Genomic DNA, 27,623 nt, shown 5'->3' on the forward strand with positions numbered 1-27,623 from the left:
TGTTGCATTCCCCTAATTGCGATGTTTTGATGTGATTCCCAAATCCTCAGGGCAAAGGATGCCCCTGCCCCCCTGGAATCCAGCAGCTTACGGGCCGTTTCCAGTGACATCTTGAGGTGGAGGATGGAGACAGGCTGGGAAAACAAAGCGTAGACTCCGAAGTGTTTTGCTCCATGCAGTGTTTGCCACTTATCCCACTGACTGTACAGCCTTCTCTTTTTCCACTGCTCTGTATTTTACTCTGTTTTAGATAAAAAGCTCACAGGGCTCAGGGACAATCTTTCCCTCCCGTGTTTGCACAGCAGCAGGGTTGAGAGTTGATGGAGCTACAATCCTGCTGCTCCTGTAAATATCAGTAGCACCCTTTCTTCCCCAGAAAGGCTGGCAGCAGGTGGCTCAAGGTTTTGTACCCTGTTCTGGGTTATTTACCATATTTATTAACCTGCGTACAGAGTGAGTCGCTATTTGCAGATGGCACGTTATTTATTTAAAAGATTAATTATTTACATGTTATTTAGGTTGACTGTGGTCCAAAGAGGACTTCGAAGAGCTTCAGAGAAACTGAAGCCAAAAGGATGGAAGTGATGATGAGAAATTAAATTTGGTATTTTGCTATAAGACACAGGTGATGACATCACACGCCTTGGCAGAAGTACAGTGATACGGCCTACGCTGATGGGTCAAAAAAGGGAGCAGGACATAATCACAGCTATCTTCATGACTGCTTCTGCTCGCCTCTGTGGCCAGAAAAATAAATAAGTAATAGTAGCAATAATAATCATCATCGTCATACAACAAATTAGAAAAGCAAGTGTGGTGGGAGGGCACTGAGAGAATGGGACCTGTGAAGAAGGGGGACTGCCTCGTGCCCCGTCTTACTAGAGGTGGCAGAAACTCCTGGTGTGAGGCATGTGGGAGGGCTGGGACAGAGCAGGGGGCTGCGCAGCCCCACACAGGCCCTCTTTCTTGTGCTGCCCTGAGACACATAAGAAGCTGGAAAGAAAAAGACCCTTGAACCATGAGAAAAAAGAACTTTCCAGCGTGAATTGAAAACCACAACCGTGTCAGCTTGTGGAGGCTGTTTATTTAACTTCTTATAAAACAGGAAAACCTAGGAAGAGGTTGTGCAGGGTCCCTCTGCCTTTTGCAGGGGCTGGGGCCTCAGCCGCGGAGGGCTTTGGTGCTGCCACGGGCATCCTACCCCTGAGCCAGCATCATATAGTCAGCGGGGGAAAAAGGGCTTCAGGAAAACCTTGAGGGGGGGTCATTGAAGCAGGGATGGATGCTGGTAGGTTTTAACGTCGTGGCATTTTATTTTGTTGCCTTTTTTTTGTTACTTTTGTCCTTGTCAAATTTGTAATCAAATCTTTTAGCGTTGCCACAATTAAATTGTCCTCTTTGGCTTGTCTGGAGCTATGAGTGGTCTTGGATAGTTGCAGCAAAGGTAAAAAACGATGGGATCTGTAGAAACTGTGCCAGAATGAAGGAGCCGTGCAGATTAAACGCTTCTGATGCTTGTGCGGAATGACAGACGTGGCTTGGGAGGTGGCAGTCAAGTGGCAGCTGGGAAGGCGAGCCTGCCCTGGCCTGTTTGCTCGCAGCCCCCTGGCAGGTAGCAGAGGGGCCGCCCGCAGCTTCTGGAAATCCCCTTTGCGCACACGGGCCGGTTCTGGAGGGGCTGGATATTAGACAGAAGTCCAGAGAGCGGGATGGGGAGAGGGGCTGGGAAAGCCGTTAGAAAGATGGGGGGGTGGGGGGGGGAAGTGCTGCCCTCGGGATCCGGGATAAAGCATGGCAGCGGCTGCCAGCCCCTGCGCGCCCTGCACCATCGCAGAACTCCAGGAGTGAAGGCGGGGATGCTACCGCTGGAACTGCAGCAAACGGGGCGTACTGTGTGGTGCAACTCTTTCCTCCGAGGAAGCCGCCACCGGCGGGGCCGAGGCTCAGTCGCTGGCCGGCAGCCGGGGCTGCCCGGTTCCCGCCGACCGCGGCCGGCTGCGGGGAGGGGGAGGGCGGCTTTGCCTCTGCCCCGTCGGCCCCGGGGGTCCCGGCCGGGCGCCCACCGCCGGACGAAGCCCTGCTCCAGGTCCCCCTCTGCGCGCCGGGCGGGTGGGGGTGGGGGAGGCCGAGGGGCCGGGCTTGCGGCACATGGGGAGGGGGCGCCGGCAGCGCCAGCCCGGGCCGCGCCGCGCCGGCCCCGCCGCCTCCCCGGCGGCATGGGAGGAGAGGGGAGCGCGGCAGGGAGCCGCCCGCCGGGCCCCGGCATTGGCGGCGGCGCAGCAGCGCTGGCAGCGGCGGGGCCGGGAGCCGCCGGCCGCCGAGGGGAGGGGTCCGGCTCCGTGCGGTCGCGGCGGAGCCGGCGCTGCGGCAGCAGCAGGCGCGGCGGGGCGGAAGTCCTTTGTTGCAGCCGCGCCGGCAGCAGCAGCGGGAGCGGCGCAGGCAGCTCCCCCTCGGCCCCGCCGCCTCGCCCCGCGCCGCGGGTAAGCGGGGCTGCGCGCCCCTCGGCGCCGTCCCCGGGGGCCGCCGCCGGGCGCCGGGAGGGGGGGAGGCGGGAGGCGGTGCAGCGGCGCGGCGGCCGCAGCTCCGCCGGCGGCGGGAGGTGGGAAGTGCCGAGCGGCGCCGGCCGCGGCATGGCCCGGCCGCGGCATGGCCCGGCGCGGCGCGGCATGGCCCGCCATAGTGGCGCGGGGGGGGCGCGGCGCTGCCAGGTAGGGGCTTTCCGGCCGCGGCCGGTCCCTGGCGGGCGGCCGCCGCGGTGACCTTGCGCCCGGCGGCCTGGCACGGCGCGGCGCCGCCCGGGCTACGCGGGGGCCGAGCGGCGGCGCCGCGGCGGCGGGTCCGGCGCGGTTCCCGGGGCGCTGCGCGGGGGCCGCGCTCCACCTGCGGGCGGCGGGGCCCTGCGGAAGCGGCGCGGGCGGGGGGATGCGGAGGCGCGGGCGGGGGGGGCGGGGGGGCACCGCGCTCCTGCGGGGCTCGGCGGCACCGCGCTCCACGGTGCCAGCGCCGCCACCGCCGCCGATCCACCCCCACCACCCCCCCCGCTAGCAGGCCGGCGGGTCCGAGCCCCGCGTCCTCCTCCTCTGCTCTGAAAAAAAAACCAAACCAAAAAACCAGCCCCCCCGCCCCCACCCCCCGAAGTTCGAGCGAGTCGCAGTAGTTCAGCGCCAGCCCGAGCGGAGCGGCAGCCCGGCGGGAATGCTCCACCCTGCCAGGCAGGAGACTTGGGTTTCACTCCGGGCTGGCAGCGCACGGGATCGCCTCGGAGGCGACGGGGAAGGAAGGGGAGTAGTTTTGTCACATCAAAACAACCCCAGTGTCGCTCCGGGAGCGGTGCGGAAAGTCTCGTTCCTCAAAGGACTCCGCTCCCCTCTTCGGATAGAGAGGTAGTAAAAGGGGTGGAGGGAAGGGGGCCGCGGGCGTGGGGCAGGGGGGGTTATTCCTGTCTGTTTTCCAGGATTTTTTCGGTAACTCGGATTCCCCAGTTTGGCCTGGTTGTCAGCTGATAGATGAGTGCCGGCTCCTCTTGACACGTAGGCATTGGTAAACGGATAGCAGGGGCTGGATGCTGCTTGATATTTGGGTATTTACTGCCAGATTATGTCATTTGCTCGAGTATTTCCCTTGCGCTAGGGGATGGTGAGGTACAGCACATACTGCGGAGCGCTCCCGGGGCTGCCACAGCCTGGCCTTCCTTAGGCGTTTAATTACATTAAACAAACATTCCTTTAATTAAAGGTGTTTGTTTAACATTCCTCATTACGGCTCTTGGAAAAACCCACAGAGCAGCTGGGAGCAGGAGGGATGCGGGCTTGTCAGTTAGTACTGAGTTACAAGTCAAGGCTGTGGCCAGCTGGCCCTGGGGACCGCCGGCCCATCGTTGGTGGTGGCAGCATCCTCGGCAGCAGTGTAGCAAGATGACAAGGTTACGGAGAGGTTTTTGGATGAGCGGCCAGAAAACCTGAGGGGTAACGAGTCGTATTCGTTGCGCTCTGCTGCTGTTTGAGGTAGCCAGGAACCAGCCGGTGGGGGGGTTGCGTGGATAGGGGGGTGGCTGCAGGAGGATTGAGGTGATGAAGGCATGGGTTTAGTGCTGCGTGGGAAGCTCGGAGAAGTAATAGAAGCCCCTTCTTCCTAGTAGCCGGAAAGTTTTCTGTAGACTTAAGATCACAGACTTAACAGATGCTCCAGCTCTGCTTGCACAAGCCTCTTCTGCATCAGATGCAACCATTGTGTCACTGGCACAGGAATTTGCAGCAATTACGTTAAGAGTGCTCATAGTGCTCATACCAACCAGCGATTTTGGTCTTTAGATGCTTTCTTCCTTGAGTGTATGAGGTTAATTGCTTCTTTCACGGTTTCCCATTGTTGCGGGACAGTGGAGAGCCCCTTATCTGCTGTATGGAAACAAAATAGCCGCATGGGACTGCGATAACCAGTGTTTCCTTATAAAAATCCCGGTGTCCCTTCTCTTAGTTGATACAGCTGGACCTCTCACTGGAGTCCTTCCGGACCCCACAGGCATGTAGCGTGAGAAGCCATGTGTGCTTTTTTCAGTTCGACCAGTGGCTCCCCAGTGGTTGGGTTATCCTGCCCTGCCTCTGCATGGGCACAGTAACAGCAGCACCCAAAGAGTTCTGCTGCAGACACAGCCTGTGGGCACAACAGCTGACGTAATTTGCATGAAGACCATTTATATCCTCAAATTTGTCCGGTAACTTTTTCTTTGTGCATGTTTGTGCCATTGCAAAACTCCCTAGAATTAGTTGGCTGTTGCCTTTTTTCCCCCGTATAAAACCTGTTTGATTGGATGAATACCTTATCGACTTTGTTATTGGGTTTTTTATTGCTGCAAGTAAAATGTGAAGCATTTAAGACCAGAGTCAACAAAAGCCGTAGGCTAAGCTGTGTGACAAGGTACTGTGCCTCATTCATGTGCATCCAGCAAGTTGTTATGCCAAAGGATGCTTTCCTGGAAGGCACGTGTGTCTTCATTTGAGGGTCTCAGGAGCTGGCTAAACCACCAAGATGCCTTCTGAAGTTGAAAGTTGGTATAACTCAGAGAGCGTAGATAAAAAGGCTCATCTTTCTGCTGCAAGGCATGAATGGTGTGTCATGATTTTTTCCCCCACTAATTGCTTCTTTTAAACATATCATTACTGTGTTGTTTGACAACTTTTTACAGCTGGAAAGGTGTTAGATAAAACATAACTGTGACTTTCCAGAGTAATCCTTTGTGGCTAGAAAGTTGCTTTAAAAGATTGCATAAGCTCTCTCAGGTACTTTTAGGCTGTAGATGTGATCTGAAGTTGTTTGAAGTTGAGATGGGGCTTTAGTGCAAACTCTGTTTTCTTGATTTATTCACTCTTGTTTTTCTGACACCTGATTCGTTGTCTTTTGAGGAGTATTCTTACCTAAGAACATGTCATACATCTTAACTAATTCTCAGTTAGCAGCTGAGAATCATAACTTGCTAAGTTGCTGTTTCTCATTTGTGGACGTGGATGCTGAATCAGCGGAGACCTGCCTGCTGGGGATCGAGTGGCTCTGGCAGCTCGTGGCTGGGGGCTGTGGAGCATCTTACCTTTCCCTGGTTCAGATCTAGCCCAAGTGTCAGCTGAAAGTTTTTTCTATACACTGGCCACGAATCTCTTAAAAATGAGTTGATTCAGCCATTAGGATGGGTCTGAAGATGAGTATCCACATCATTGGGAACGGCTTCACAAGTAGTGTGCCTGAAGGCAGCTGATGGAAAGGGCTGTGGGAAGAGGGTGGATTACACCTTCGATCCTCCGTAGCCTGAACAATGGAGCTTCATTAGATTTTCCCTGGCAGTACATGGAATTCCTATCATTATTTTAATTCATGATCAAGGCTACACTTGCAACGTGAACTGCATCTTATCCATACCCACTGTTGAGGTGGATGGTGGTCACCTGGCCCCAAGTTCTTTGCCATTTTTGCAAAGTTTGTGTAAACTGAGGCACCATCTTGGACTATACAGTCCCAGAGCAATCTCAGTGGCTTCCTATTGAGTATGTCTAGATAAAAGCTGTAGCCTGTTGACAACTCCGTGGTCAATGCACTAGCCCAATGCCTAAACTTTTCAGGCATCACACAGAGGATTTAGATGTGTCGTGTAGAATTTTCTCCGAAGCATCTAGGTGCTGTTATTTGGGAATCTTGGGTGGATCTGGCCTGCAGAGGCAAAGTAACCCTTTAGGGAGGAGAATACCCGTGCCAGGGTGGGGTATGGCGTCAGACTGCGATGGGGAATTTGCTTTCTGCTGCCCACGTGCTTGTTTCTTTGAATAACTGGGCGTTGTTTTCTTGAGGTTTTCCAGTCTCATTTTCTATTAGCACCAAATTCTCCACTCATTTGTTATACTTTTGTCCAGCCTGCTCTTAGTTTCCAAAGAAAAGCAGCCAGTAACTGAGCATGTAAGCACTCCATTTTTGCCTGCTCAGCAGTGGAAATGCTGGGTTTTGGAAACCACCTACTAATTTTAGGAGCCGAAAGGCTGCTAAGTTCTGAACTTTGTGGTATGTCTTTTATAAAGACTGAGAAGTTAGCAAAAGTTCTTTGCTTGAGGACTTTTACTACTTTAGTTTTAGAACATCTCAGAAAATATTGAATGTGAGGAAGTGAAAAAAAAAGCATGGAGCTATACTATAGTACATACCTGCTCTTTCTTGTTAACAAGACTTACAAACAACATGTTTGGTTAGTGTAATAGTGCAGCTTACCTTGTTCGTAGTAACATCTGAATAGTAATAGTATCTGAGTGGTGACTCAAAAGAAAAAATCTGGTGGCAGAAAAACAGCTCAAATCAAAGTGTGGCAGTGGGGGGGGGGGGGGGAGAAGGAAAATAAAATTAATATGGAGACTTTGAGTTTGAAAATCAGAGTAAAAATACCTGACTCAAATATCTTCACTTTTCATCTTCCTATTAGATGCTTGTCTAGCATATTTTTTCAGAACACCTCTGCATCATTCAGGATTGCTTGCATCATGGCCCATTGCTGTGTGGACAGCACAGATGATCATTGCTGAAGATGGAGTTACTTGTGTTCCTTGTGGCCTCATGACGTTTGTGACCACAGTATGCTTCACAAAGGTAGTGTGCTAGTCCATCGGCCAAGTGGCTGGCATTTTTCCTCTTTTTGAAATCAAAAAGAGTCAGAGAGGATCAGAAATACTTAAAAAATTTTGGATTGACAAACTTGCCTGTGTAGGACTTCGATTTTTTTTCAAAGATGAATACATGCAGAGTATAGCTCCCATTGGCCTCAGTTGCTGCTGATGGTGTTTCCCTGTGTGCATACATTGGACGTCCAAAAAATACAAGCCAGACTTCTTAAAAAAGGTTGAAATTACTTGCCCTGGCATCGATGGCGGTGGGATGCTGTTCTCCAAGGCAGTGTTTGTTGCTGTGAGAGTCCTTGTTGTCTCCTTCTTTCATTCACTTCTTCATCCCCTAAATGCTGTGCTGAATAAGTAGTGATCTTGTGTTGTTGCTGCTCAGATCCATGCCTGGACAGATCCAGAGGATGCACTGGGTAAGGAAGGGAACCTTTGGTAAGAGGGCTGAAAGGCTGTATTATGGTGTATACATAAATCGGCAGCAGAATTAATCCTGCATTAATTATGGCATCTCTTGGGTATGTGCTCTAACTTTGAAACCATGGTTTTTCTGTAAAAAGAGCCTGTTTTTATTCTGCTTCTTTCCAAAGCAGACTTCAAAAATAATTTGTAGTTACTGAACCACCCACATGGGTGATAAATGCAGATCTCTGCCATTTGAGCAATTAAAGAAACAAAATAATGGTAAATTGTCATCTTTTGAGAGCTTGCTCTTGGTGGGAAGGAATTTGTCAGCAAGCCCATGATGGCAAAAGGATGGCCGAATTGGGAATTTGGGGTTCAACTCACCCAGCTCTGAAGGGGTGAATGCTATAATTGTTTACCACCCATTCCCCAGTAAAAGCATGTCTTTTTTTTTTTTTTTACCCCATCTGCCCTAGCCCCTGCAACTTGGCTCTTCCCAGCCCCTTGCTCAGGCAGCTTCCCTCCACCATGTAGAACCTCATTTAACCCACTTTTTATTCCCGCTGCTCCTTCCCTCCTCTCAGCTCAGCAGTCCAACTCCCAGCCTGCCTCTCCCTGCTCTCCTGACTTCTAGAGGTTTTCCCTCACATCCTTCTTACATTTCCTAATCTTCCTGTGCTTTCACTAAGTCCTCTCCTGGAGCTGGCTCTCATCAGCTGCAGCTGGGCATCTTCTCCATCCAGCTACCAGGAGGGATGCTAAAACCCAGCGGCAAGTTATGGTACGGAGCAACCCCCAGCAAGCCCTGTTACTAGTTCGTGTCTTTGTGGAGGTGGCACATAGAACCACAGAATGGTTTGGGTTGGGACCTTTAAAGGCCATCTAGTCCAGCCCCCCTGCAATGAGCAGGGACACCTGCTAGAGCAGGTTGCCCAGAGCCCTATCCAACCTGACCTTGAATGTTTCCAGGAATGGGGCATCTGCCCCCTCTCTGGGCAACCTGCTCCAGTCGCTTACCACTTCTTGTAAAAAATTTCTTCCTTGTTTCCAGCCTGAGTCTACCCTCTTGCAGGTGAAAACGATGGCAGAGCTCTGTGCGAAAGGGGGTTTTCGCCACGGGTGGGATGGCTCGGGCAGGCCCCCACATACAAAGGAGCTGCAAGGGGGTGAAATGTTCTCAGTGAGGCTGTAATCTGAGATTTTAGTAACTAACGAAAGTCCCAAGTGCGAACAAATGGTAATTTTTATCTTCTCCCCCTCAAGCTTATAGCTTCGCAAAAGTCAGGCAGATTTTTATATCGCGACGACATATCCAAGACACAGCACTTTCTCCTGTGTGAAATCTCTCTTCAAAGATTTTGGAAGAGAAACTTTTATTATTTTTAAAAGAAAACGTGATGATCTGTACATACGAAAGATTTTTCTTAGCCTCATTTCTGGAACTGTTTTGACTGAAATTTTCTGTGGAGGGGAAAAAACCCCATCCGTCCAAAGCAGACAATTCAGAAGGAAAGTTTTGCCGCTGCTGGTTGAAATGTGTCAAGGTTTTAAATAGCCCAACACAGGCGCTCATGGTGGGAAGTGTTGGCAGCTGTAAATATATAGTTACATCCAGCAGGTTGATAACAGCATCCAGAGGGAGGATGCCAGTACTTTCATTAACATAAATAACTTCAAACACTCTTTTTTTAATACCTACATGTAGTACTACTGCAGTAGAGGCTGGGTACGTATCTGAGCACCTTGCCATCCTGGTCAAGTGACCTGGTGCTCTGGTTGGTTTTTCCCCAAGTGGTGGCAGGGGACAGGCATTGCCCGGGGGTCGTTGTTGCCTATTGGGAGTCACGTCAGTGGCTGAAAGCTCTGCAGGAGTTCCTCTGGCAAAAGCAGAAGTATCTTTTACCTTTTTCAAAGAAGAAGGAAACTTAGAAAAGGTGAGTTTGTGTGTGGTCAGTCCAATGGCTGCCAGATTGTTCCCACCATTTGGAAATGCCCCAGTCTGCAGGTGTGTGCAGGTAGTTTGTGACCACCTTTTTGGTGACACTTTTTTTTTACACTGAAACTTGACACTTTATGAGCACGAGATTAAAAATGAGCTATCCTGAGACTTTTCTTGTCTTGATGGCAATTCACACCAAGAGGCCAGTGGTGTCTCAGACTGCGTCTTCTCACTTTCTTGTTGCCCTTACAATGTGGAAGTTGAAGTCAATTCTTTGTCATTGTGCAGCTGCTGTTCTTAGTACTTGATATGGTATACTGAATTACATTTAAGCACCTAAGGAATTGCTTCAAATCCCAAGTACGTTGCACTTGGAAGAATATAAAATGCACTTTTGTTATTACTTGATGTTGAGGGCTTTGTTATTTTTCACAGAAACATATGAATCATAGAATCATTTAGGTTGGAAAAGACCTTTAAGATCATCAAGTCCAACCGTTAAACCAGGACTGCCAAGTCCACCTCTAAACCATGTCCCTAAGCACCACATCAGCGTGTTTTTTTAAACAATTCCAGGGATGGTGATTCTGCCACCTCCCTGGGCAGGCTGTTCCAGTGTTGGCCACACTTCCAGTGAAGACATTTTTCCTGATACCCAATTTAAACTTCCCTGGCATAACTTGAGGCCATTGCCTCTTGTCCTGTCACTTAATATCTTGGAGAAGGGACTGACCCCCACCCGCCTACAGCCCCTGTCAGGCAGCTGAAGGAAGCGAGAAGGTCCCCCCTGAGCCTCCTTTTCTCCAGGATAAACGACCCCAGTTCCCTCAGCTGCTCCCCATAAGACTTGTGCACCAGACCCTTCCCCAGCTTCGTTGCCGTAGTGAAGTTACCGAGTGACTTGGACAATAATCGATTTTCTGTAGAAAAGATGTGAAACTGTTTCAAGAGGCTCTCCTAGTTTCAAAGCCCCCCTTTTGCAGTTTGGTAAGAAAGCCATTACATGAGTTCCATGTGATGAGTTGTGTTTCTGCAGCGAACATCACTGGGCCAGACTGGTCAGAGAATTGCGGCAGGGTGCTCGGCTTGAGTTTTAGGTGTGGATGGTGCCATTCAGATGCTCATCATCAGTGTAGTTCAGCCCAAATCTAAAGGTTCCTGTTGCTGGACAAGGTCCTGTGCTGATGGTGATCAGTAGGTGCTGCTGTATTAGGGAAGGCTGGTAGGTGGGGTGAGCATGTTCTGGTCTCGAGAGCTTGACCGTGTTCCTTTCCATGGCAGTCTTCCGTGGAATGAAGAACAGTGACTTAACACCGGGTTTCCTACTTAGCAAGCCAGGCAACACCTGCGACTTGCGAATTCAACACTGTGGAATTTAATTTCTCCATCCATTTCCCAGCCTCTAGGAGATGTAAGCTGTTGGGGGAATAAGAAGAAATAGGGAGCATTTGTGTATGTATTTTGTTTAAATTTTGGACAGTTGAAAGGATGGTTACAAATCAATCCATGCGTTTCATCGAGTTGTAAAATGCCATTTAACGTATGTTGTTTGCTAGCCTGTACTTGGTTTGTACAAATCTCTTACAGTTACTGGCATTGTTTGCCATAACCTTTCAAAATGTTAAGAATGCTCGTTATTTACTGCTGTAGGTTTTCGTTTCAGTTAGGGTGTTCTTCATACCTTCTTTTGGTTTCTCAGCCCCCTCCCTGTGCAGTTAGTACAGATTATGTCTCAGTGAAGGTTTTCTGAAGTGAGTAGCCACTAGCTGTTGAATCTGGCCGCACTTGGTCAAGTTTATCTTCTGTAGATCAAACGCACGCCTCCTGTGTGCAAGATGTTTCTTCTGGATGTTTTTGTTAACACAAACCAGTATGTTTTCTTCCTCTTTTCTCTTGAGGACAGATTAGACCTTTCACTGGCAGCAACCTCAGCGACTCAGACCTTCCCCTCTGGCCTTTGTCAGGGCTTCACTTTGCTGTGGTGCCAGCTCTGGCTCGCTAGCCTTCGCAGCTCGCCCTTGCTGGGTTTGACGTTGGCCGGTCTCCCCTGTGCACGTTTCGGTTAGATGCCAGCGCGCTGAAGGAGTGGTGCTGAGAGCTGGCGGCACGGCATGCACCGCTTCCTGCCTCTGCGGCTGCCGCACTGCTAGCCTGGCCACCCTGAGCCGGCGTCCTTGGGGGACGTGCCAGCAGCCCGGCCGCCCTGCCCTTCTCAGAATGCATCCGAGTCTGCAGTTCCTTCCGGCTTTGCAGGACACCTTGCAGATAAGCTGGAGGCCATCCCTGAGCTGCTCTAAAGAGCAAAAAGTGTGGGGATGTAGCTTCTGCAGATGCTCCACTGATGTGTCTTCTCCATTTCCTTTAATGGGGAGAGAAAGACCAGTTTGAGCCTGGCCTGGTTTCCAGTGTGTGTCGCATCATACGTCCGTTGGACTGACAGGTGAAAAAGGCAAGTTGAGACTCAGGAGTGGTTCCTTACAGTCAGCTTACCTTGTATAGGTGTTGTCCTGGGGCCACCTTACGGAAGCCTGCCCTGTGGAGTTTTTGCAGTTCTGCGGTCAGAATTCATATCTTGAAAAAAATCTTGGCTGTAGGACTTTGAGATCTATTTGCTAATTTCTATTCTAGCAGGGTTGCTCTGATTGACACGTGTGGTGGTGATATTTATTAGTGTACTAGTCTTGTAAGTTGAGTGGTGAGAACATGGAATTACGGATGTTTTCACTGGCATCAATATTCGTGAGTAGTTACCAGCAAAGATCTCTGGACAGGAAGCTGTACTGCAAACGGGGTGAGAATGGGAAGATCTAGAGAGGAAAAAGGTGGCAGTTCCTCCCTGTGTTTAAGTAGGTTTTCCTTTTTGTGCTCGTGGTTTAACAAATGCCTTCTTCTTTATGCAGGACTATAACTGAAGTACAAGATGGCAAGAACCAGCCACAGCAACTATGTCCTTCAGCAGCTAAACAACCAAAGAGAGTGGGGCTTTCTGTGCGACTGTTGTATCGCTATTGATGATATTTATTTTCAAGCACATAAAGCAGTCCTTGCTGCATGCAGCTCCTATTTTAGGATGTTTTTTATGAACCATCAACACACTACAGCCCAGCTGAATCTAAGCAACATGAAGATTAGCGCTGAGTGCTTTGATCTTATTTTACAGTTCATGTACTTAGGAAAAATTATGACAGCCCCTGCCAATTTTGAGCAATTTAAAGTGGCCATGAACTATTTACAGCTGTATAACGTACCTGAATGTCTAGAAGATATACAGGATACAGACTCGTCTAGTTTAAAATGTTCATCTTCTGCTTCTAGCACCCAGAATAGTAAAATGATATTTGGCGTGAGAATGTATGAAGACACGCTGGCTAGAAATGGCAGCGAAGCAAACAGGTGGGGCATGGAGCCGCCAAGTTCAACAGTAAATACATCCCATAACAAAGAGCCTGATGAAGAAGCTTTGCAGCTAAGCAGCTTCCCCGAACAACTGTTTGATGTCTGCAAAAAAAGCACCACGTCCAAATTCTCTCACACAAAAGAGCGCGTGTCCCACTCGCGCCGTTTTGGAAGAAGCTTCACCTGTGACAGCTGCGGGTTTAGTTTTAGCTGTGAAAAGCTACTGGATGAGCACGTGTTAACGTGCACTAACAGGCATTCCTACCAAAGTGCCAGGTACTACGGGGCTGAAAAAATAGACTTTAATGAAAAGGACTCTACTTCTAAAATAATCTCCACGCAAACAGAAAAATACAAGGGGGACTCGAGCCAAGCTGTGGATGATTCTTCGTCTCCTGTGTCAAACATCACGAGCAGAAAAAGCAGCACAGTTGCCTCCGAGACATCAGGTGAAGAAGGAAGCAGAGCCCCTGAAAGGAAGAGGATTATCATCAAGATGGAACCAGAGGACAATCCTGCAGATGAGCTGAAGGATTTTAATATTATTAAGGTGACAGATAAAGACTGCAATGAGTCTTCTGACAATGACGACCTAGATGATGAACAGGAAGAGCCGCTTTACAGATACTATGTCGAGGAAGAGATCAGAGAGAAGAGAAATGCTCGGAAGACCTTAAAACCCCATTTGTCCATGGATGATGACGAACGAAAGTGTTTGAAAAGTCCGCGGCACCTTAACAGGAAGGCTCCTTCAGCGCAGGAAGATGTGGAGAACGCTCCCTGTGAACTTTGTGGGCTAACAATCACCGAGGAAGATTTGTCCTCTCATTATTTATCCAAACATATAGAAAATATATGTGCTTGTGGCAAGTGCGGTCAAATACTGGTCAAAGGCAAGCAGTTACAGGATCATGCACAGACCTGTGGAGAGCCCCAGGATCTGACCATGAACGGTATCAGAAATTCTGAGGAGAAAACGGACTTGGAAGAAAACCCTGAGGAGCAATCGGAAATAAGGGACATGATGTTTGCAGAGATGCTAGAGGACTTCAGGGACGGTCACTTCCAAATGAACAGCCTTCAAAAAAGACAGTTATACAAGCATTCTGCCTGTCTTTTCCGATGCCCTAATTGTGGTCAGCGTTTTGAAACAGAAAACCTAGTGGTTGAACATATGTCAAACTGCCTGGAGCAAGATCTGTTCAAGAGCTCCATGATGGAAGAGAACGAGAGGGATCACAGACGTAAGCATTTCTGCAATCTTTGTGGGAAAGGATTTTATCAGCGGTGCCACTTGCGGGAACACTATACCGTTCATACCAAGGAAAAACAGTTTGTTTGTCAGACATGTGGGAAGCAGTTCTTAAGAGAGCGCCAGTTGCGGCTCCACAATGATATGCACAAAGGCATGGCCAGGTATGTCTGTTCCATTTGTGATCAAGGAAACTTCCGAAAACATGACCATGTACGGCATATGATATCTCACTTATCAGCTGGAGAGACTATATGCCAGGTCTGCTTTCAGATATTCCCAAATAATGAGCAACTGGAGCAGCACATGGATGTTCATCTGTATACATGTGGAGTATGTGGAGCAAAATTTAATTTGAGGAAAGATATGAGATCTCACTATAATGCCAAGCATTTGAAAAGAACATAAGTGTAAACATACTGTTAAAGCGTTAAGTTGGCAGAGAGAACACCAAAGCAAGGCATACAGTATAGTAGACATTTAAAAAAAAAAAAGTTATTGAAAATAAGTCTCTTTTTTATTATTTTTTTTAAGACCCTCCTAACCATAGATGTCTATTTAGGCTCATTAAGTATATAGCTTTGAAAAGCATTATGTGTTTAATTATTACATTTTCACTGTTTCCTAATATCAGTTTCTGTTCTTAATTTTATTGTTTTACTAAGTAGATATACAAATGATTATTTTTAAACTGTAGATTAAAAGCACAATGTTACCCCTTCACTGACTGCTATTAAACAGTTCTCGGATCCATGTCCGTAAGATGAGTGCTTTAATATTTCCATGTGTTGTTTCTTCATGTGAAAATTTTAGATCGCAGTAATTAATGTGCAAGAGCATAATTGCCCGTAATCCCCAAATTAATTTTCAAAATGAAAAAAAACCCTCCCAATGCCAGGAAATAATCCTTTGCTGTCTGACTCTGCTGTGAGGGCAGAGCTGGCTGTCCTGGTCCTCTGCTTCTTGGCATTGTTGGAACGTGCATCCCAGGGGGGAGAGCACGTAGGCTCAGTTAAACCGTGCAGACTTGGACTGGTGTGCGCAAAGGGAAAGGGAGTTGATGACCGTCGGGATAACCGAGGAGTTCCCAGTGGTCATTTTCCAGACTTGAAGTCCTAGCAGAACTGTACAACTGACGTTGGCCTTTCTTTTACCGTCTGTACCTACCTGGGTGTATATAACCCGCTCACCCTGACGTACAAGGGACGAGTGGTGGTGGTGGATTTCTAGGAATGCAGAATGGCCACGTGCGCTGAAGACGGCGTTTTTCAGCCTAGCTGTAAATGGTGCCTTGCTGCTTGTGTTGGAAAGCTGGAAGTGGGATGGGCGTGAAGATAGTCCCATGCCTTGGGCGGGGAGGGGAAGGGGGAGTGTGGCTGGTGTGAACCTTAGCTTTTTTGTTTCTTGTTTCCATGATACTTTCTGAATGTTCTGTTTTTCAACAAGAATATAACAAGAAAAGACTGCAGAGTTTACTTAATAAATGTAAAGACATTTTATGCCTTTTAAGATTCCTTTCTGATTCTAGTATAGCCCTAATCTGCATAGCTTGTCTCTTAATTTAATTGAATTTAAAAATCCTGCTAAGTACCAGCTGACATCAATTCAGTGAGGCACTTTTGCCTTTGAGAGAACTACTGGCTTTGACTCTTAGGCACCAGCTGTCTAAACGTTTGTTAAGTGCACGATTTTTAATGGGGGGAGGAAAGGATCCTAATACGTAATGGTGGAGGAAAACTATTAAAAAATAAAGCCTAGCAGTACTTTCTCCCAGCAGATCTCGCTTTATCAAAGAGGGTTAGTAATGTTGTTTCCTACTGAGCTGTGGAGGGAGGAAAGCAATTTAGCTCAGCAATTAAGGCAGCTGATCTAGATGATCATTGTAAGTCCCTTCCAACTGAAATACTCTGTTCTGTCACCTTGCGTTGAGAATGGGAGCCAGGAGCTGAGGGTCTAGCCTGGGGCTTTCACACACTTGTTGCTGTCGGAGCTGAGTTTTGATCCCTTGTTGTTTCTTGGGGATTACGAGGGGTATTGAGCTTTAATGTTAGACTGTTTAGAGAAATTAATACAGTTAAGAATCTCCACTATAACTATTTAAATTTATATGAGCTGCCTTGCATTTAATTAGTTTTAAAAGTGGATTAGAATTTCTCTTGGTTGCTAGATGTGTGCAGTTCTGCGATGATGGAGAAGGACCCTGCCAGCAGACTTCAGTCCTGAGCCGGCAGCCGGCTCCCCGAGCACTGACTGCTGCGGGCACTTCGGGCCGTCAGCATTTTGCCAAAACTGCTCAGTCGTATATCTCTTTGGATGCTGCAGAAGCCAACCAAGTCCCAAGTAACACTGAGGCCAAAAAGACCATGGACGTGAATGCACTCCAGCATTTTAGTTCATTCTGAGCTTCCCCCTTCTTAGGATTTATTCCACATTCCCCATCCCAACCCACACCAAAGCTCAGCTCAGCATGGAAGAGTTCAAAGCATAAGTGGGATGGGTATTTTAACACTTTTTAGCACTGGAATCTGTGCTAAAGCAATTCTAAGACTCCTCAAAAGACAAAATTATTTAACTAGAATGGTCATTGTGGGGATGAAGTAGTCAGGTGCTGTAGTGGAAGAGTTGGGGGGGTTAATACGCTGCACACAGCAATTCTCTGACATGCAGGCTATCGCTTAGGCATCAGCCATGGCTGGACTGGGAAAAGCAGCCAAAGGAAGTGAGGGAGAACTGGAGGGTGCTGGGGGAGTTGGCAGAGGAGTCTTGTGGCGTCAGGGGAGCAGGAGGGCTGAGTGGGAGAGGAGATCTGGAGTGGGAGGGAGTGGCAAAGTCTGGGGGGCAGGGTTGGAGCTGGGCAGTGGGAAGCAAATCCCCAAGGTGGCACGGAGGGGGCGGGTGGAGGAGTGGATGACATGTCCTGTAGATGCCTGTGGGACCGGAGTGAGAGTGACTCAGCTTGGCTGGGAGAGCTGTCGGCCTGGGTGATTAGCGCTATGGCACAAACGAGCACGGATTGCGTACCAAGTACAGCCAGCCCCTGTGCTGCAGGACTGCAGTGGCACAGCAAAGCCTAGATTAAAGACTGTGTTGAAAAGGAGGAGGTGACCTCTGTGAACTAAGAGATCATTCCTGAGCACAGTGAAGGGCTAAGGGTGATTTACAGAGACTCCTACTCGGGGTTGGGAGCAGGAGTTTACAATGTATTGGTCTGAACTTGACCCAAAAATGTTTCACAAAAAAAGCTACTTCCTAGTGTAAGTAGACTTGCCAGCTACAGGAGTTAAATGGAGGAACAAGGAATGATAGTATTTATGTGTACTAACTTTATAAACACCCTGGAATACCTTTGTTTTTCAATTATAAGCTGTGTTGTAGTAGCCTTTCACAGGAAAGTTTGTTAAACCTTTCTATCTAAACTTGAATTAATGTTTTTTCCTGTTCTTGTGAAACAAAACCCAGTGCCTTGGAGTTCATGTGTATCAGTGTCCAAACTAAGGCTCAAAAAGAGCGTGAGCTGCACTGCAAGGGAGCTTAGGAGTGGTTCTACTTGTATGTAGGCAGAAAAAAACAGAATGAAGTAGCCTGAAGAGTGATCAAGGAGAGTACAGCAGAACAAATCAAAGGTACTAAGGCATAAACAAGAACAGCTTGGCTTGCAAGTAGATGGGGAGAGTGTTTGTGGTGAGTGTAAAAGCGTGCAGGGGAACAGCATGGGACTATTGGAAGAAAAGGAGGAATTTGGCTGCTGTGAAGGGGGAGAAGGGGTGGATGCTGAGGCAGCCTGATCACCCCTGAGGACAGGGGTGTTCTCCTCAGATTGGGACAACTGCCACAGGAGAGTGAAATGACAGTGTTTCAGTGCTCCTACCGTGATAAACCTTACCTACTGTCAAGACAGAATGAAAGCAGACCTAACTCTGTGCCCCCCCCCGCCCCCCCAATATATATCCGAGAAATCTTGTTACTTGAAAGATAGTGAAGGGGAAGCAAGAATACTTCATTGAGAGTCCTGTTTCCTCAGACAAGTTTGTACTTCTCAGTCATCATAACATAGATCCTTTGCATCTCCATACGGTGCGATGTGGGCTGCTAAGAGTGTAAAAGCACTTAAGGATCTTTGGCAGTGGAGGTGTAAGAGTACCACTGCACATGGCACAGCCAGCAACAGAAAGACTGGCTGGATACTCTGACTTAGGTTTTTAAGTGATTTGCTTTTCTGATTTTTGGAAGACCTCTCTGTTCAGTTGTTTTCCTCATTTTGGCAGTGGTACGGTCTGCAGCCCTGAAAATAATTTCTAAGTAGCCAGCCTAGCTCTTAGCTTTCAGGATTTACTGAGGGTTAAAAAGAGGGAATTCATGAAGACCTGGAATGAGCTTTAGAATACCACAGAAAGCTGTTGAGGTTCTTTTTCAGTTTCAGAGGAGACGTTTCAAATGTTAAAAAAAATATACTTGTAAATGCATATTGACAACTTGTTAATTCAAAGAGTATTTAGATTTGTATATAATAATATTGGTAGCCAACAGGTCTGTGGAGAAATCTAGATTTGAATAGATCAGGATATCACAGAATTCTAAGAATTTATGCTTTGATTAGGGGACTTCTCTATTTAATATTTTCAAGTAATGGAGAAAATACAGTTCAGCATATTTTTTATTTAAAGCTGAAGACGGAAAATGTACTGCCCTGGAGAATATATCAAAAATACGTTGTTGTAAAAGTGAATACTTGGAATACTTTTGTATTTGAACACACTAGTGCTAAACCATCAAGAGTATCTCAGCTGTTGGTGAGGCCCTAAGTTTGTTCCTGAAGGCAGTGCCACCTTGAGCCCCTGCAGCCCCTGTCTCCTCCCCACCTAGTTTCAGCTCTCGTATCTTGTGTGTGCCACCCTCTCCGTGGTCAAAAATCACATATTTATGTAGCTTCACAATGAACTGAATCAAACAACAGGCTTTTTTTTATTCCCCGTGGGGCTATTTTTTGGCTGGCCCAGTTCCCCGCTGTGCTCCCCTCTCCAGCTGTATGTCAGATCTTGTGCTAGCACAATAGAAGGGGTGGCACGAGGGGAGATGAGCGGCTGGGAGGGGGGTCCTTTGCCTAAACCAGCTGTGCCAACTCAAAGCACATCCTGAGCTTAACTTGGTCTCTGTCTCCCCCAAGCATCCTCCTGGAAGCTGAACTCTTGCATTCACCTCCTATTTCCTGATAAGGGAAAAAAGGCAGCCCAGCCTCTTACGTACAAAGGAGGCACATCTACGCTCTCTGCCCTCTTTATGAGAACTGGAAACCTTCCTGCGTTCCACTCACCCCTCAAATATGCTCTGGAGCTTTCTCAGTCTTTCTTGAAACAGACTACGTAGCGCTCCACACCACTGGGTTCGTGTGGTTGGCCTGGCCCGAGGCCAGGAAGGAGCTGGGCCCCTTGTCTGGCCAAACACCAGGAATGGCTCCCACCTTCCTCTGGTCTTTGTGCCCTCCAGCTGTGGGCCCAGATGCAGCTGTGCTGCCCACGCTCAGCAGCAGGCCCCATGCTGCTGCCCTGCACCCCTCGCCACTCATGCCATCTGCTTTTCTGGGTGTTGCGATAAGGGGAGAGAGTCATCTCATTTTCGGTCCAATACTGAACGCTCAGGATAATTCCCTGCATAAGTTAAGGAAATGCTGGCAGTATCTGTTACTGTCCCCCTGTGCCTGCTTCTGACTTAAGTGTTTCCTAATCTGAAAGGGTTAAAAATCAAATGCTCTGATTTCCCTAAATATCAGTTGGTTTGATGCTTGTCACAGACTTAAAGACCTACAAGATGAAGCGTGACTAATTTGACTTTATAAAGTCTGCTGAAGGCTAGAAATTAGGAACATGTTTTTAAAAGCTGACATTTCTGTAGTTCGCGCTGTAAACCAGTTTTCTGTGTTTTCTTCCAACTTCCAAAAAACTCCTAAAATATTGCTGTGCATTGTATTCTTGAGAAGTGTTAGCAAGCTGAGATTTTGAAGGAGGAAGATGCCAAAAACCAGGACACATTTTATAAATTAAGTGTCTTCTGCCACTTCTACAGTCACTTCTACAATTCTGGAATTGATTGTGATTTTATTTTATTTTTTCATGCAGAAAGGCAAATCTTAATTTGTTACAGGGCAACAGAGCTCATGACTCAGGAGTCAGTTCATCATGGCTATAAATATTCAGCTCTGAAACAAACAGCCCATGTTCCTTTCCATGTACATGTTCCTTTTCATGTACTTGACTGACCCGTGCCAACTTTACAAGACAAACGCTATCCATCTTTCTCAGGGACGTTTTTGCCCTCATATGTCTTATAGGGGCTTTTTTTAATTTAGGTCATAGGAAAACAATGTTGCACATCATGCTTTTAGAGAAACTTTTTTTCAGTAATTTGTGCACATTCCCTATGTAAAAGTACTTGAAAAGAAGTTTTTAAAGTTGCATACTAATGTATTCAAGGGAACATAACAAAATTATGAGATGAAAAATCAGCAGATAGTCCAAGGCCAGATTTTGACTGTCTAGTGTGGCACACCTCATCCCAAGAACATAGAATTTCAGAATTGGTCAGTATCTTCGATCCTCTTGCAAGAAAATGAAGAAGTTTAATCTTTTCCTGTGCCTTCTGGCATACTAAAACTATAGCAAATCTTCCAGCAGCTACAGCCACAAAAACGATGCTGCATCTAGCATTTCCTGTGGGAGAAAAAAAAAAATATTAGCCCTTTCAGAGCTGTTCAAGAACTTCCCTCTCTGACGAAGTCCTGATGCTGCTGTGGTTCTTAGCTGTGATTTAAATCAGTGAGTTTTTTGGGGTCTGCTTTTTTTTTTGGGTTGCAAATAAGAGCTGATCTCAGATAAGTATGTCTTGTGGTTCTGTAGGCACCCCAAGACTCCTGACAGGGAATAAGAAGAGAGCATTCCTTAAAGGTCTCCATATACTGGAAGCTGTGTGGATTGTGGGAAATCCACTGGAAATCAGGACTGTGCAAATCCTTGGCTTCTCAACCTGTCTGCCAGGCATAGTGCCACCAGTGTCAGCAGTTGCCGAGGTCTCTGCAGCAGCAGCAGCGCTGCCAACATGAAAAATGCAAAAATCAGTGTTTCCCCATCTATTCTTCCCCATTTCCGCAGATATTAGGCTGCTATTTTAAAAATCCATCCTTTTGGCTCTTTGTTTGCTTTTTTTTTTTAAAATGGGAAGGTGTGCTTTCTTCTGGTTTTAAAGCAATAACTAGGCCTAAGAACTTGCCATTTTTAATAGTCTCACATGTTCAACTGAACCTACACACCTCAGTAATACCTATTCTCTCCTTTTTTAGGTAACCATCCCACTACATTGGGGATGGTCACCAGAGGGACTTCAGCTTCTGACCCCCCAGAAAATGAATGGGAGAAATAATATAATGTCTTCCTCTCCATGGCAATAAGCCCCAAGACCATGAAAGTTTGTGGAAATGCAGATATGCTGGCTAAAAATAGTTTGCAGAATAGCGTAGATTACTTCTGGGTTTGGCAATAGATACACTGAACTTCTGGTATCGGTTATGCTCCTTCCTTTTACACAAGTCATTGTTAGAGCATTTGTTCGGGATGCTAAAGATGGTGCTCCTGTTTCCTCGCTGCCTGTGGGGTTACTACTGGTACCTACTGGTAGAGTCCTAGCTACGAAACTACTGGGGCTCTGGTTTCTAGCCATTGGTTATTTAATTACTTATGCAAAGTGGAAACATTTTAAGAAATGAATCTAGAATACCCTTCCTTCAGGAACACGTTCGATACAGTAGTATTGTGGGAGAAAATAAAGGGTAGGATCCCTTGGAACTGATGAAGAAACTGTCTTACTACATCCCATAGCCCAGGAGAGAGCTCGGACCTCTGAGCTGCACTGCTGTCAGGTAGATTAAATATAAGTTGTATACACTGACATACGCTGTAAAACATGACACTGGCACAGTCTGCGTGCCTGGAAGTGTGAGGATTAGCCCCACCTAGTCTGCTTTCAGACAGGGTTGTGTTTCACTTGGATTTTACTGGCTGTTGCTAACATGGTCAATGCTTCCAGAAGAGACAAAGGTCCCGATGAACAGTAACTTAAAAACTGAAAAATAAGGTAATTAGGACACAAGAAACCTTACAGTAATTGTTACAGTTCTTTCAGCTTTAATTTGCTGTGCAAAGAGTTAAATAGTTCAAAAGCAGTTTCCTTTGGAGAATGTTTATTTGATCAAGTTCACTGTGGCTTAGACCCCAAATAGAAATATTAGCTTCAAACAGAGGACTGCTATGAAAGTAGGAGAAGTCTGTGGCCTTCCAGACCTCACAAGCTATGTTGGTTTGTTACGCAGAGTCAAAACAAAGATGTCCCTTAAAACACATATACATTAACTCAGTGTATTTCACACACCACAATCTTTTATCTCAGATCTGCTTTTTTCCCCAGTCATTGGGGCTGTGCCAAAGTCACCGAGATCCTGGATGAACTATAGACTTCTCAGTAAAAAGCAGCATATATGGTAGGATTGGACCATCCAAGCTACTTCGTTCATTAGAGAACAGGCTTTGAGCACTACTGCTCCTATTTACTAAGCTTGAAATACTACATCCTTTGGATTTTGGAACAGGGTTTATCTTTGCTTTTCAATTCCCTTTACATTGCAGAAAGCAGGGTGAGGAAGAACCCAGTGGGTGCTTCTCTTAAATGGAGCCTTGAAGATCTTGTTAGCTGAGGGTGTTGGGGTTTTTTTGGGTTTTTTTTTTTTTCAGGCCCTTAGCTGGCTGAATCTTTGGACTTCTAATAAATGCACTAAGCGTTAGAAAAGCATTATTAATACATGATGACGTACGCCAAGTTCAACCGCTTAATGTAACGGTCAAACCCATGCAGATGCTATTAGTACAGGAACCTGGTATCACGCCAGATCTGGAGCGTTATCCTTGATCTATCTCCAGATCCTCCTTTTATTTGTAAACATCCAGTTAATCACAGACTTCCTGACTTTGATGAAGTGGGAGAAACGGCATCCCTCGCAAGCTGCCTGCAGCGCTGTGGCCGTTGGGGGCCGGGCGCTGCGGCGCCACCTGGCGGCCAGCCGCAAACGCGCCCCTGGCGTTGGGAAAGCTCAGCGCGTTTCCGCAGTTGAGCAGAGGTCACAGGGCGAGGGGGGGGCGGGGGGGAGCGCGGCAGATCCTCCTGCAGCTGTGCATTCCTAAACCAGCTTGTTCGTAGGGTAGCTAGCGAGTTTGGGAGTCTGGGAGGAGGGCACGACATTTTACCTCTAGTGGATTGCAAGCTAAAAGCTGTTACCAGTGCCAGCAGCTCCCTGGTGTTTGCAGTTCTGTGTATGTATGCCGCAGTTGGCACTGATCAACAGTATTTTTGCAGTCTCATCGGAAAAATGTAATTTAATATACACGGGCAACCTACCTTCCCACACTCAGAGGTGGTCCCACACAGCATAGTCTGTGTATTTGAGGGTGGTGGTGGTGGATAGAAGCTCAGTCATGCCGTGTGAGCTGTGTATGATCTGCAAGCAACAGAGACCTTTGACTGTCAAATGCAGGCTGGCATCATAACAAACAGTAACGTTAAACACTGATGTTGCCTGGGGAAAAATAATGTTCATGTGCATACTATAGTTACAGTACCTTTTTTTTCCTCCTTCATTAGTTTACAAACAAACGAACAAAAAAAGCATTCCCTGACCTTTGAGCTAGTCAAATAGGAGCTGCTTTGAAATAACGGCATCAGTCCAATGAACCCCCCTCCAAGATTTGAAGAAGGTATTAGGCACATGGCCCAGCTGCCAGAACCCGCAGTACTTTGAAGCTAGCAGTTTGCCCAAGACCTGCTTCCCCATGGTCACATCGCCCTCCTGGCATGAAACAAAAGCCATTTGTCCCAGATGGCTTTTTTGGCCCCCCCCCATCAAGTATGTGCCGATGGCACGGAGGGCACATACCACATACAGGCAATTCTGAGCCTGGCCTGTGCTGCGAGGCCTGGCCACGTGTCACACAGGGCAGCCTGTGACGCACACCGAAGTGTGAGGCGCCACTCAAGGCTTTCCTCTCAAAGGTGTGCCAGGGAATGCAGCCCTGAGCTGGCTTGGAGGATGCACCAGCAGGTAGGTAATGCAGACAGCTGATAAACCTGGCTTCACCTGCAGCCTCGAAGCCTTTCCTGCTCTGCAGCGTAGACACGACCCTTTGGTCCAGGGTCTCCATAGCGTGCACAGAGACATCGTGTGTGAATTAGCCAGAAGCGGGACAACCGTATACATTGTACTATGTGATTTACATATCCAGAGAAAGAAGTCAGCATACCGAGAAGAAAAAACCCTGAGGACTGTCTTTAAAAGTTACATCCACATGTTTCAGATTTCTCAGCTGTTCTTGTTGGCTGCAAAGCTGCTCATATTTGTCATAAATTAGTTTGGTCAAAAGAGACTTACATTAATTGTAAATATTTATATCATTTATCTGCATTTAACCAAAAATAAGAATTTGGGGAGGGGAGTTCGGTAAATATATAACAGTTACCTCTGATTTAGGCAATGAAACAAAAAACCAACAAAGAAAAAACTCAGAGACAAATATAAAGCGGTAGCAACTATTCCAGGGTGAGCATGTTCCAAGCTATGGTCCAGGCTGAGGGGAAATAATACTTGTGCAGTTTTTTGAGCATCCACTAAGCCAAGCCATAAACCACTGCTGGAAAGTAACACATACAGTATCAAAAATAACTTCTGGGCGGCTTGGGAGGCAAAGTTTTTCTTCAGCAAATCTTTAGCTGTTTTGAAAATGGAAGGCAAAGGAGAAAAAACCCAAAAGTTTCTGAAACAAAAAAAAGTTGTTTAAATTATGTTTTGGTGGGCTAGGGGTTGAAGGAAATGAAGCATATGGCTTTTAAACAGAGTTCCTGACTGTGGTGGGAGCTCTGAATATAAGTGAATGATGGGTGTTTAGAGCAAAGCCACACCGTTGTGAGGTGGGAGGGACCACATCATGCTAGCAAATACAGTACTGGAGTGTGGGCTTCTGACTTTTAATACTTTTCTTGCATTTCTTTTCTGCATGGCAGTAGTGAAATAGGGACTTCTAAGCTTCTGAACAACTGAGAGAACCAGGTTTGAAGAAGACATGAGGAAGAACTGGTCGGCAAAAGATTTCATAAAAACTCAGAACCGCGTGTGCCAGATCTGAATTGGCACCACCTTTGCTTTTTTGGCATACTGCAGCAGTCGCAAAAGGCACCAAAGCAATCAAATTAGAACACGCAGTAGAAGTTGTTTTGGACTCTTTTCTGTATTATAATACTTTTTTCCTTGTGACTATTATTTACACCTGTTAAAAAAACAAATATGAAGTCTCCTTTCATGGAGCAGACAGCCACAAGAGGCAGATGCCAGGTGTTAAGGGCTGCGCTGAAATGAGCATGCAGAATATGCTATTCATGTGCTGGAGTGCTCCTTTTCTGAAATGAGGCTTCTTCGAGTTTATGTCAAAAGCTGTCTAGATTTTTTAGTTCAAACATTAGAAGTGTATACTCGTGAACTAAAACTTGTGTGTTTTCAGACAGTTACAATGCTAAACTATCAGTGTTAAAAAAGAGGGGAGGTTGGAAAGAGTATGAGGTGAAAAAAAAATCTTAAAAACTGAGGACAAAGGGTCCCTGAGGAAGGACAGGATGGTGAGAAAGATCCAGCTGATCTGATTCCCCCTGCTGCCATGTTCATCATTTGCAAGCTGAAGAGCCCCTTCCTGGAGCACAGTGCCTGTATGCGGAGAGTAAAGAAATGGTGCTCTGGTCTTATTACAAGAACAGTGAAAAATTTTTACCAAAAAAGAGATGAGTAAATGTGAAATAATCTTCACAGCGCACAGGGTGTACCTTGTTCCAGATCCAAACTTGCAAAAGCTGGCTTGAAGAGGAGAATCAGGTATTCATGTTCAGATTTGAGCATTTTAGGAATTCCAGCCAAAATAACGGGGGGAGAAACGTAACCAAAAAACCAAGGCAGTAGATGTTTCAAATTAGGCCAGCATGGATTACAAAAATATTAATTTCTTTTGCTTCCCACAGACAACACTGGATCAGATAGAGACATGTAAGCAGACTAAACATGCTGATCTATATTCCGCTGTAGTTACGCATCTTACTAATTCTACTCATGACTATAGAAAGATGTTTCTTTGTTCAGTATAACTGTTATCTCAAGAACAGTCTGTCTATAATCTTATTTATAATTGGCATAATTTTCATTATTGTTGTTATGAAGTGTGTAAAATACTGTCTGTATTGCAGCTTGTATAGGGCATATGTCTGTGCTTGCTTTACTCTTTTTTGAGTTTATAAAGTTGCTATACAAATGCAAGAAAAGATGTTCAGATATCTTTGAATGTTGTTGCTTAATCTAATTACACAGTCCCAATTATTTCAGCATATAGATGTTGAAGGTAGCAGCTCTATTAACACATAACACCTTAAACATGAATATAGGTATTTTAAAAGCCTTCAGTGCAATATTGGAATGTCAACTTCTGTCCCAGTGGCTGTGCTGGAGCAAAGGGGAAGATGGTGAATGTCTGGGTAAAGCCAGAGACCACTGGGGACTCCACAGGGAGAAGGCACAATATAGCTGGGAAGTCCAATAGAAAATGGGATGGCCTTTCCACAGGGAACAGGAAGGACCTTCACGGTAGGACCACCACAAAGCAGAGAAGAGAAGGGAAATATGTTTATAGCATCACCTAAAGATAGGCCTTCAATGGTACACTAAGTATAGGACAACTAGAACAGGCTGTGACTGTTCTGTAACTTAGCAATTATTTGTAGTCTCTGTAGAGTATCAGTGAAGACATTCCAGGTTAGCTTTCATCATCTTTAAAGCTTATTCTGTGCTTTGATACAGTATCTTTAATAAAATATTCTTACAAATCTGCTTATTATTCTCATTTAATTCCATCTTATACCTCAGTTAATAGCAGTCCTGGTAACAGGGTGAAGTTCCTTTTACCAGCTGCTTCATCTGCTCCTGTGTTTTTCCCATTCACCTGCTAAGAATGACAAGAGGGACAACTGAGATGAGTAAAGATCAAAGAATCGTTGGAATGAGTAGATAAGAGAAATTTATAGCAGTGCTGCAGTTCAATTATTATAAAAATTCTTCACACTAAGCATTTAATTAATTTGAGAGATTAATCAAATTATATTGATCTCTGAGCATGAAGTATTGGTCTTGCCTGTGTTTACACAGTTTCCCATGTTTAAGACTTAGCATAATTTTCCAGCTTTACAGTTACTGCCAATAATTACAGTATGTCGTTTAACCCCATTCACAGCACTTCTTGACAAAATTCTCTGTTTTCATTTATTCACCCCCTGGACCATATAGTGTATCTTTTTACTATCTTCAAACAAGACCAAGCTGAGTTTGACTTCAAGTATACTAGAAGATGAGATTAGAATTCAAAATAAT

General features: G+C 46.4%; 1 protein-coding gene across 6 annotated transcripts; it reads left to right on the forward strand.

Moving 5' to 3' along the window:
- The first annotated feature begins 1,827 nt into the window (after positions 1–1,827).
- On the forward strand, positions 1,828–14,887 carry ZBTB1 (zinc finger and BTB domain containing 1). Of its 6 annotated transcripts, none has more exons than XM_055809888.1 (3): positions 2,166–2,480; positions 6,953–7,116; positions 12,387–14,887. In XM_055809888.1, the coding sequence occupies exon 3, from the start codon at positions 12,407–12,409 to the stop codon at positions 14,540–14,542; it is 2,136 nt and encodes a 711-aa protein (XP_055665863.1). In that variant the 5' UTR covers positions 2,166–2,480; positions 6,953–7,116; positions 12,387–12,406; the 3' UTR covers positions 14,543–14,887. The 6 variants fall into 6 exon arrangements, with proteins under 6 accessions (XP_055665891.1, XP_055665863.1, XP_055665855.1 ...); XM_055809897.1 differs by lacking the exon at positions 2,166–2,480 and adding an exon at positions 3,130–3,383; XM_055809916.1 differs by lacking the exons at positions 2,166–2,480; positions 6,953–7,116 and adding an exon at positions 1,828–2,086.
- The last annotated feature ends 12,736 nt before the right edge of the window (positions 14,888–27,623 follow it).

This window comes from Falco peregrinus, chromosome 1 (assembly GCF_023634155.1).
Source record: "Falco peregrinus isolate bFalPer1 chromosome 1, bFalPer1.pri, whole genome shotgun sequence".
Taxonomy (NCBI): Eukaryota; Metazoa; Chordata; class Aves; order Falconiformes; family Falconidae; genus Falco; species Falco peregrinus.